At 46.3% G+C, this 11,627-nt stretch overlaps 1 protein-coding gene across 1 annotated transcript; it reads left to right on the plus strand.

The window, feature by feature from the left end:
- Positions 1-167: 167 nt before the first annotated feature.
- Positions 168-3,504, plus strand: CHAC1 (ChaC glutathione specific gamma-glutamylcyclotransferase 1). The gene is made up of 3 exons (XM_081185751.1): positions 168-610; positions 1,197-1,232; positions 2,378-3,504. The coding sequence occupies exons 1-3, from the start codon at positions 350-352 to the stop codon at positions 2,777-2,779; spliced, it is 699 nt and encodes a 232-aa protein (XP_081041877.1). The 5' UTR covers positions 168-349; the 3' UTR covers positions 2,780-3,504.
- The last annotated feature ends 8,123 nt before the right edge of the window (positions 3,505-11,627 follow it).

Genomic DNA, 11,627 nt, shown 5'->3' on the forward strand with positions numbered 1-11,627 from the left:
GTGACCGACAGCTCCCTCTGAGCAATCCAGATTCCAGAGAGGCGGGACAACACGCGGCTACCGTGACGCCGGAGGCGCTGATTGGAGAGTGGACGGCGCGAGCCACCAGAATTCCATGACAGCTGGGTGGGGCTTGCCCGGCGAGCTGGTATTTAAAGAGGCTGGAGCTGCAGGAGGCGCGTAGTTAATCTGGGAAGCGTCCGCTTTGCTCTTGCCTCCTCGCCGCCAGCCAGCCACCGTGCCAAGCATTTGCCACCTTCTCTCCCGGGCAGCCTCCTTCCCCGGAGCGCAGGTCCAGCGCTGCTGCTTCCAAGGCGCAGGCTGCTTCCCGGGTTCCTCGCGCGGGGCCATGAAGCGGGATCCGCTGCCGCTGCACCCGCAGCATCCTTCTCCCAGCGGAGGGGAGTGCCCCCTTGGGCGGCCGCAGCAGGAGAAAGACCTGGCCGCCGCGGAAGGCGGGCCGCCCAAATCCCCGCTGTGGGTCTTCGGCTATGGCTCGCTGGTGTGGAGACCCGATTTCGAGTTCACGTCGCGCAAAGTGGGCTTCATCCGCGGCTACACCCGCCGCTTCTGGCAAGGAGACACCTTCCACCGAGGCAGCGAGAAGATGGTGAGAGGGGGCGCCCCTTTGCTGGGGGGCGGAGAGAGATCGGGGCGGGGGTGATGGATGGGCGCCTCTCTGTCCTGGGTTTCTCTCGGGATGGGGGTGGTGGGTGGGCGCCTCTATCCTGGGTCTTCCTCGAGGCGGGGGTGGGAGTGATGGATGGGCGCCTCTCTATCCTGGGTTTCTCTCGGGATGGGGGTGGTGGGTGGGCGCCTCTATCCCTCGAGGCGGGGGTGGGAGTGATGGATGGGCGCCTCTCTATCCTGGGTCTCTCTCGGGAAGAATGCCTGTGGGTGGCGACCCGGGTGGTGGTCCAGGTTTGGAAAGGATGGGTAGCTTATAAGCAGCATTTGCTGCTGAGGGAGCTGGTTTGAAGAGGGGCTGCAGATCCGCACTACCCCCTTTCCCTTGGCTTGGCATTGCCCGTTTGCTGGCTGGAGAGCAGCTTGTGCCTCCTGTGTGGTTGGCCTGCAGTGCTGGCGCTGTGCGGGTCTCCTTGTGGAGCATCCTTGGGTGTGGCGGTGCTTCGCTTGCGCTTTCCGGGTGGATATCTGATACTGTATGCTAACTCTGACTTTCCTCTCCTGTTTAGCCTGGTAGAGTGGTCACCCTCCAAGAGGATTATGAGGTAAGTTATTTATGCCTACATCTTTATCCAGTTCATTCAACACACCTGTAAAGCAAGGCTTAAGCTGGGTTCTTCTGGGCATAATCCAGAACAGTTCTAAGAGTTCACCACCTCCCCTTTAGTTCCTGCACAGAGGGAGAAGGGGAGGTTTGTCATAGTGCTGCAGCTAGACAGGTAGCATTTGTTGTTTCTATGGCTTTAGGAGGATGCCCAAAATGCCTCAAGAAACAATTAGGCGGTTGGGATAGTGGAATGCTGTGTATATAGTAAGGGACCATGAACATGGGCTTATCTTCAGGTGATGAGAGAAAGCTGAGATAATATTTGAGACATCCTACAAGATAAATAGTTGCTGAAAAATATTTGGTATGTGGTTGAGTCAATGGTGCCATGTCCTTCCTGGAGCCTCTGTAAGAGCCGATTGGATTAATCACTCAGTGGGTAGGCTGGAGTGGAAGGAATAGCCAGTGTTTTTATAATTTAGTGGTCTCTGACTTCTCCAGCCTGCCTCAAAGTCCTTTAAAATGAGATTGGACTTGGCAGCAAGCTGTATGTTATGCATAGCTGGACAGGAGAAGAGCAAATGCAAAATTGCTTCAGTTGGTAAGGAGTGTGGAGACTGCTCTGTGAGCAAGTCTTAGTATTTCTTTGTGTTACCAAGACATGTAGTAAAATGAGCAGAACATTGTCAAAAATGTCTTTGTGTGGAAATTTAAGTCTCTATCGTTTATTATACAGTCATAGACCCACTGAAAGTTTAAGTCTGAGACATAATAGAGGAGCAAAACACAGCTGATCAGATGCATTTTGGACCAATCTGTAGCCTTTCTGAGAACAATGAGCTTGCTTCTGCATGAGTTTTCAGAATAAAAATGTAAAAGCGATGGACAAGGTGATCAGAAAATCTATCTGTGCTCTCCTTTCATGTCACAAAAGGAGTTGTCACAACAAGGATAATGGTGCTTTCTTTTGAAGAGGCATTTATCCATCCCTGACCAGTGCTTTTAGGAGCCTTGTGTGACCTAGTTAACAGGTTTACGTAAAAAACAGGAGTTTCATCAGCTTCCAGGATATAATAATGCATATGATTCTGTTTCTGCCTCTGTCACAGCAAGTAATCCTTGTCAATTTTTTATTCATTGCAGGGTTGCACATGGGGTGTTGCCTATGAACTCCGTGGTGATCAAATTGCTGCTTCGCTCAAATATTTAAATATGCGGGAAGCCGTGCTTGGAGGCTACGACACCAAGCTGGTGAAGTTCCACCCCCAGGATAAAGAGACTGAGCCTATCCTAGCCCTGGTTTACATTGCAACCCCGCAGAATCCCTCCTACCTTGGTCCAGCATCTGAAGAGGACATTGCAGCTCAAATAATAGTTTCCAGCGGTCGTTCTGGCCACAATATAGAGTACCTGCTGCGGTTGGCAGACTTCATGCGCTACTTTTGCCCTCAGGTAGAAGATGAGCACTTGTTCTCAATTGAGGAGGCTCTGATCTCCATCCTGCCCTATATATACCAACCTGAGGAGTCTTCAGTGGAAGAATGAACGTGACTCTGCCCTCCAGAAGGGCTGAAGTATACCTTTTTGACCAAGAACAGGAGCAAACACAACAGACACACTTTTTAATACAACTAAAAGTCAGATTAATAAAGCCAATGGGTGAAGCAGTTTTAAGAGGGGAGGGATACTTCTTGTCACTGGACTGGCAGTGGAAACTGGAGAGAGCCTCCATTGTTGCAGGACGAGAAGCTGCCTGAAAAATGCTCTGGAAGGCTCCAATCCTATGCATGCTAATCAGGGAGCAAGTCCTATTGCATTTGCTGAGGCTTGCTTCTGAGTAGATTTGCAAATGGGGTTTGAGGAAGCCAAACAGTGTTCTTTTTTCATCGTCAAAGGGAAGGGCCAGAAGCTACAATGTGCTTTTCTTAAAAGTGTTTCTGAAGCGCCCCTGCTCCAAATCACCCTAAGCAGGGACTTGGCAGCAATGTTGAAATGCTGTGAGCTTTGCTCTACCTCACAAACTGGCAGAAGAGCCACAAGTGTGTGGCACAGAGTGTCTTCTAGGTCAAAGGAGTCGGCCTCTTTCTCCAGCTTGACCTTCACTAGTACGCCCAGGGTTGAGTGCAATATGAACTTGTGTCACCTTCTGTAGGCTCAGATGGGGCCAAATTTGCTTTCGACTTGTCTTAAGTGAACAGTTAATGCACTACTTTTTATATATATAACTTGAAGATGTATTTATTGTAATGAATATATATATATTTCTTGAAGGGAAAGTGTCCAAGTTGTTTGCTCGTCTCCTAGTAAATGCCCTGCAGGGCAGGGATTGCCGCAAGTTTGTGTGATGGGATCATGCCTTCTGGTTTTAGAACCATTCTAGGTACAAGAGTTTCCAATCTTAGTTGGCAGCCACAAGCCAGCTCCATTGAGGCACCATTCTGAAAATAGTTCAGCTATGTGCCACCTGGTGTACAATATTACTGTCTTCCTCCTGTAAATACTACATCTTTCTCCTTTCTGCTTATGTGACTGCAAGGTGTAAGCACCAAAAACTGTCATTTATATCCAATTTTCACTACATTGATTCATCAAACAGCTCTTCCCCCCTCTCCCCCAATATCTAAGCTTTGTAAAAGCACAAGACATTAATGTCTCTGGATTCATTAGGCATGAACATAAAAGGCCTGTGCTGAGTAGACTTGAGCACTGGTGGGGATCTGTGAGCCATTCAGATGCTGTTGGACTCCCAACTCTCATGAGCCCTAACGATCAGGGATGAGGGAAGCTGGAGTCCAGCAACAGGTGAGGACCCTGATGATTGGACAAGGTAAGGTAAGCTAGGCTGGCTGTAGTTCCCTGTTTCAGTGACATTCTGTGAGAGACACTGCTGCTCTTGCCCTTTGGTTAACACATCTTTGGACATTGTGTTCCAAGAGGAGAAGAGCCCAATACTTGACATCTCGCTGCTGTTTGTGTACATAAGGAGGAACTGTGTGTGCCTCTTGTGCCCAGACATAAACCGAACTGACATTATAGTTAACATCAATTAGAGAAGGGAAACTTTATTGGTCTTACCATGGATTTATTGGTCTTTGCCATGGGATTTCTTGCAAAAGGTATATGGAGAGACCTGGGTAACTACCCATCTGCAAATCATCTGAAATGATTTGCTCAGTGTTTTTTCTGCAGCGCATCTGTCATAAGCACTACATAATGGGATGCATGATGTATGGGTTGATGTGGCCCACACGTCTCCCACCCCTGAGGGTCTTGCATCAAGATGGCATCCTTGTCCCTTTCAAATTCCATTTCTAAAACTTGCAATGGAGAGGATGTGCATGATGCCTCTGCAACCTCTCCATGTGGACATAATGCAACACCAGGAGCGGAGGGTTTATCATCTTGCACACCCACCACTGGCAGCTGAATGTCTCTCCCATAAGGCAGAAGTGACTTGTCATTTGGAAACTTCTTTTCTGCGCTTGAGAGCAGCGGAGGCACCATAAAAGCGCAATGCTACTGAGCAACCTTCCGCTCCTACCCAGTTCAGACAGTAGTGGTAACTGCTGAAGCCCCACACCTTAGCAGTTTTCTTGAATGAAAGCAGGTGCTAGACTGAATCTCCTCCTGCATTCTAGAAGCGTTCAGTTCCTGCTTCTGGTGCCTTGGCAGGGATTAAACTCATACTGGCTAATGCCCAATTTTGTTTGGCCACAATTAATGTTCAGTAGATGAAGCTGGAAGCCTTCTGCCATGGGAGTATTTCTCTCTGCATATTTCAGTGGAGAAATTTGAATATCCTGGGAAACAAAAGTGCTCCTGTTTGGCCCTGAACTGCAGTTTTGTCCCCCACTATCATACTGCAAGAATGCCTATGAAAATATTTTTTAGAGTTTGGACTGCGGCTGCAAAAGTGGCATAAGCACCTACTGCCCATCACATTGCTGGTGCTGAAAACCCATGCACCTCATACTGACATTGAATTGTGGGGCAGGGACACTAGATACACAAACATAATTTTAAGCCAGAGATGGGAAAGATGTGGCCCTCTAGATGGTGTATCCTCATTTCCCATCAGCCCCAGCCTAAGGGGAACTGTAGCCTATCAACATCTATAGTTTCCCCACCCCTAGTCAAAACACTTCTAGATGTGGAGTGTGTCCCTGCTGTATAGCATGGAAACAGAGGAGCCATCACTATTAGGCTCACGACCCTCTGCAGGGGCCCATGGCCAAGCCTCAGAACATTCCACCTCTGCTGCTGGATGTTCTACTTTGTTGCTGTCACCCATCCACTTGCCCTCTCTAAACATGCTGTCACTGAGAAGAGGAGATGGTGGCACAGCATCTTCCATTTGGCTTCACCTTTCCCTCTGGGCAGCTGTCTGGATGGGTCCCAGAGGGAGAAGGCAAGTGAATGGGCAGCCGTGAAGAGAGAAGCCCCTCAAAAAAGGCTCCCACTGTGGGCATTTTGCTCAAGCACCTCCTAAAAAAACAACCCCAGAGCAGTGATGGAGCTCCACGGTAGTGACAGAGGTCACCCAAAACATGCTCACCATTGGCAAACAAGCACATTTTTGTTTTCTGGTGGTGACTTTGTTTTCTGAGCTGTTGCTGCCCAGCTCAGGTGCTCAGAGAAGGACATGCAGTCTCCTCTGTTGTCACCATGAGCCTCTGAGCATCTCTGGAGGTGCAGAATGGCTTACTGCTTTCAGAGTGTTTCCAAAGTTCATGTTCAGAGTAGCAGCAAGGATGGCCCTTGCTCCCTGCTCCAGAATCCAGATCAGGAGGACCTGGGTGTTTACACTGGCCCTGCAGCACAGCATCTCCAAAGTGATGTGATGCCACAGAGAAAAAGACCTTTGGAAGAGGGGCTTGGTGGGCCTCGGAGGCTGTGCATTCCTAATCTTGAGTGCACAAATCTGCATCTCCTCTTAACAACGTGGTTTTTTTTAAAGCAGCAGAACGGCTGTGGAATAACCACATTACACAGATACTCTGGGAAGAGTCTTGTGAACCAGATTAAGTTCTGGAGGGTTCTCTTATCAAGCTGTTGTTGGAATGGTAGAAAAATGCCTCCCAGGGCAAGAGCTGCATCTGAAGTGCAGAAACACAGTTCTCTCCCTGCAAGGATGCCAATAAAGGCTCAAGGGAGGAAACAAGGGAGCTGCCTGCCTTTCCACTTCCAAGAAATAGTTATGAAAGAACCGGGGAGGCTGCCTTGTCCTGCATTCAATGCACGAAGAAATCTGTTCTCCCACGAGTGACAGAAGCAGGAGACACAGAAGCTGAAATGCAACTGCTTACGGTATTTGATCTTTCTAGGTTTAACTCAAAAGTGGGTCCTCAAGGCAGCTTTGCCTGCGCATTGCATATATACCAGCACTCACATTAACCGCTCTCTTTCTTAAAAGTGCACATAAACAATTCTCTAAAAATCAGCCTGTAACAGAATAATTACCAAGATCATTCCAGGGTTGCAAATGCCTGCCAAAACAGATAATGAAATAAACTTCAGGACTGTATAATGGAATGGCTTCTCTCTCTCTCTCTCCTGACATACTAATTGCTTCTCATCAAGAGGTAATTAAATATGCCTTTTGGTAACATTTGGGCCTTAAGCAGCCAATATTACCTTGCTTACTTTTCACCATAGAACAGGATGAGAGTGAGGAAAAGCACAGGAATTACAAGGCAAAATATAGTCACAAGGTGTGTAGATCTTTTGATGACGGGCAGTATATAAATAAAATAAAATAAAATAAATAGGAGCACATTCTGGAATTAACTGTCTAAGTCTTCTCCAGGACTTGGAAAATACTGGCAAACTAATTAGCCAATGCAGCAATCTGTGAACAGATTTTTCCAGTTCTTTAGCTGTGTCAGAGCTGGAGACAAACAAACTTGTAGAGGAATTTGAGAAATAACAATGGAGTGTGTCTGCCTTCCAAAGTAGGATCATTCATGTTGTTTCAAAAGCCCGGTACCTGCCCCTCTCTCTGCCAAGCAGGGGCAAGAGCACATGGGGAGGTCCGGAGGGTGGCAACACGAGCACGGGCCTTCTCTGCAGTGGCTCTCCGTCTGTGGAATGCTCTCCCCAGGGAAGTTTGCCTGATGCCTTCATTATACACCTTTAGGCACCAGGCAAAAATGTTCCTTTTTAACCAGGCCTTTGGTTGATCCTATGCCCTTTTAAAATGTGGGGATTTTGGGGGGGGGATGGGTTGTTGTCTTTATTTTGATTATATATTTCATGGTTTTATATTCTGATTTTGTTCTGTGAACTGCCCTGAGACCTCTGGATATAGGGCAGTATATAAACAAACAAACAAACAAACAAACAAACAAACAAACAAACAAACAATAATAGGATCACAGGGGCACACACAGGGGCTGAGTCCCTTTGGAGAATAGAACACATGGCAAAGACTGTGGTGCTTTAAGAAATAGGGTTTATTCTCCTATTTACACCCTAAGTCTGCATGGAGGGTGTCCAGATCTTACAGCATGCACATTGTCTTGTTAACGACCCTCAATGGACCCTCAATGGCTCCCTAATATTCCCTTAATAGCCCTAGCTTGGCCAGGCTACCCAATAATTCATTTGCACCTTATATTTCTCCCATCCCACCCCCCAAATAATCACAATCCTAGAATTTATCAATATCTATGTTTATCCTGTGGGACATGGGTGGTGCTGTGGGTTAAACCACAGAGCCTAGGGCTTGCCGATCAGAAGGTCGGCGGTTTGAATCCCCGCGATGGGGTGAGCTCCCGTTGCTCGGACCCCAGCTCCTGCCAACCTAGCAGTTCAAAAACACATTAAAGTGCAAGTAGATAAATAGGCAGGAAGGTAAACGGCGTTTCCGTGTGCTGCTCTGGTTCACCAGAAGCGGCTTAGTCATGCTGGCCACATGACCCGGAAGCTGTACGCCGGCTCCCTTGGCCAATAAAGCGAGATGAGCGCCACAACCCCAGAGTCATCCGCAACTGGACCTAATGGTCAGGGATCCCTTTACCTTTACCTTTATGTTTATCCTAAGTCTACAAAAAATTAAATGATTCAGCATACCTCAACCCCCTGGCCCCCATTTTCTATGGAGATTGACCTACAGTGACTTCCGTTGCTCTCTCTGCCTTCTATAGCGATGTGAAGAACATATTTTTCTCTTAGCACAGGCAGGAGATGCACTGAAAGATTGTTTCCACTGGGTTTTAAAAAAATATTTTTAGCTGATTTTCAATATATTGCAAATGTCAGCATAGAGCACAAAATATGCATTTAAAAACAAATACTATTATAAAACATAACCATGAACTGTGGTTAGGACATTGTTACAGGTATTTAATATACAAATAGTTCCTCCTGTTATTTTGCAACAGCACATATATGCAGAGGTGGTTGGTTTCCAAAGTGGAACAACGGCCATGCAAGTAGTGGAACTACTTTTTCAGTGCCCTGACATTAAAACAAACACAAAAACCCTTCCAGGAAGTAGAAAATTAGCACAGCAGGGTGTAGTCTGGGCTTCAGATTCTTTCCCTGATTTACGAGTTTCATATCAGGGGAAACTTTCAAAAAATGGTTTTGCCCACCTGTAGTCTGAAGCAGGCAATGCATTCTCTTGCCTTGTACTGAGATATATGCATAAAGTCCAGAACAAGCTTGAGCCAATCTATGTCATTTAATCTTTTCCTCTGCTGCAAGGGAGCAATTTAGGTGACTGTAGACTGCCCTTTGGATTCATGACCATTTTTAAGTGTGTAAAACTGGGGGTGGGGGAGAGATGGGGACACAAAACTAGATGCGTTTCAGTGTTTCAACACACTACAAGTTTCCTTAGCTTTCATTCTGGCACAAATAAAGTATTGGAAATATCTGCTCCGTCACCACTATGAGATCATATTTATGCCTTTGTTTTTGAATTTGTGTTTTTGTGTTTGTATGTTTTGCTATTAAAGACTCCCTTTGCAAAAGGGAGGGTATATCAATAAATTACTGCAGTCTCTTATACTACTGAGGAGGTGGTAACTAAGGACCCTCCAGAGGCCCTTTTTGTTGTGCCTTCACTGTTATTTATGTTCATGATTTCTGCTCAATACTGTGTATGTGTGTGCAAAGGTTTCAGGGAGACATACTGCCCCATAGCTTACTGCTGAAATCCTGTAACTTTTCATACCACAATGCTCCAGCAAGAGTGTTCCTCCAGACAGCAACAATAAGGTACTGTTTAGGAAGCATCACCAAAGCAATAAAGTGATGTGCAGACAGTCTAGTATAAATCCACTGCTACTGCATTATTATTATTGTCTCAATAACATGTTGCAGACCCTGACCATTAAGTCCAGTCATGGATGACTCTGGGGTTGCGGCACTCATCCCGCTTTACTAGCCGAGGGAGCTGTCGTTTGTCCGCAGACAATTTTCCGGGTCATGTGGCCAGCATGACTAAGCCGCTTCTGGAGAACCAGAACAGCGCACGGAAACGCCATTTACCTTCCCGCTGGAGCAGTACCTATTTCTCTACTTGCACTTTGATGTGCTTTCGAACTGCTAGGTGGGCAGGAGGAAGGACTGAGTAGCGGGAGCTCACCCCATCACAGGGATTCAAACCGCCGACCTTCTGATTGGCAAGCCCTAGGCCCTGTGGTTTAGACCACAGCGCCACCCGCATCCGTAACATGTTGCAGAACCCACCTGCAAAAAACCAGAAACAAAACTGTTAGGATCTCTCCAGATCCTAACAGTTATGATGGGTCACAGACTCAATTACAAGTTGGTAAGATTGTTGAGTTGCAACTCTAAGAGTTGCAACTCTGTAGCTTTATGCCCACTGAAATGCAGAATGAGAGGTTGCAGCCATATGCATTCTCCCCAGACGACTGTCAGTCAGCCTCAAATGTCCTGCCCATGAGAAGGGTTCACCCACTTTTTTAGTTGTTCACCCGAGGAGAGGGTAAAATATATGGCCAATGCTAACCATTGATATGGAGGAGGATGGTGTAAATGCTTGAGATCCAAGTGTCAAGAGCAGAGAAGAAGTCCAGGGAGAGCTAAAGACCATTTTCTTCCCAATTACAGAAGGCTGCCACAAAGAAAAAAGATAGTATTTACTAGAGCCACCAAGGCTCTGAAACAGTAAGACCAATATTGCAGTAAAGTTGATGTAGCTGGGATAACAGGAAATACTTTTGAACCATCCAGTTGGGTGAGGATATAAATAGCCCAGGGAAGTGATGGAAATAAAAGGAGACTTATTTATTGGGAATGTTTAAAGCCTAGGACTCCTGCTGTAACAGGATTCTTTCCAACTCCAATTATTCCAGTTTCAGCAGACATAGTTTTTTTCAACAATTGACGTGCAGTGGAAGCGAGCAGAAGAAGCTGTTTCTCCCATTTGAAAAAGGAAAAATCTGTCTAGATTTTCCCACATACTGGGACAGTACAAACACAAAACAAACAAATGGAAAGGCACTCTGCTCTGAGTTTTAATCAGCTCTCTGCACCTATGAAATAGGTACTGTACATGAAAGAAGGAACTGATGAGCTCTAGTCCTCCATTTTTAAATATCAAGCTTCAGTCACTGTTGCCCTTCTGTAATAGTTCTCTGTATCTTACCTGGATAGTTCACGTATGTTTTTTGCACACTTATCACCAGAATTACAGAGGACTTGCCCCATACTATATGCCTGGAAGAGGAGCAGATAACTGGATCTGTCAAACAGTTAACACTACTGACTACACAACAGGTTCTTCTTAAATCTCCTCCCAGCCTTTCACTCAACTATGCTGGCAGTGTCTTGTTTTGCAGCTGGAATTATAGTTGGCATTTCACTCAAATGAACTTCTAATCTTGCCAGTTGGAAGACAGATACTGGTTTTGGTTCAGTTACCCCCAAGTGTTTAAGGGATGTGGGAGAGGAGTGAGAATAGTTCAGTCGGTTGCCATGGCAGCCCGCCTCAACCTGTAGAGTCATGCTGACAAAACCATTTGCTCCATTGCCTCTCCCATATTAACGCTGTGTTATGCACCCCACAAACCCAATAGCTCTTTTTGACCTAGTTTCCCACTACAGGAAAAGGGCCAGGTCTACCAAGGGGTAGAGAGGGGCAGCTGAAAGGACTTCAAATTGTTGGTTATTTGGTTTATTATTTATTATTTGGTTATTTATTATTATTTGGTTTATGTTGGTTTATTATTGTTGCATTTTTACTATGCAAATATCCATATTGCATTTTATTGCTGTAATAGAAACAGAGATATACGGAGGGGGGGACTCAAAATGCTGCTAAATAAGAAGAGGGGCATGCTGCTACAGATATGAGTTTGAGCCATGCAAAGGCAGAAAAAACAGCAAGATATGGCAAGTGGAGCCGATAGGGTGAACAGGA

The sequence above is a fragment of the Podarcis bocagei genome (genome assembly GCF_964188305.1).
Source record: "Podarcis bocagei genome assembly, chromosome: 1".
NCBI classification, from domain to species: domain Eukaryota; kingdom Metazoa; phylum Chordata; class Lepidosauria; order Squamata; family Lacertidae; genus Podarcis; species Podarcis bocagei.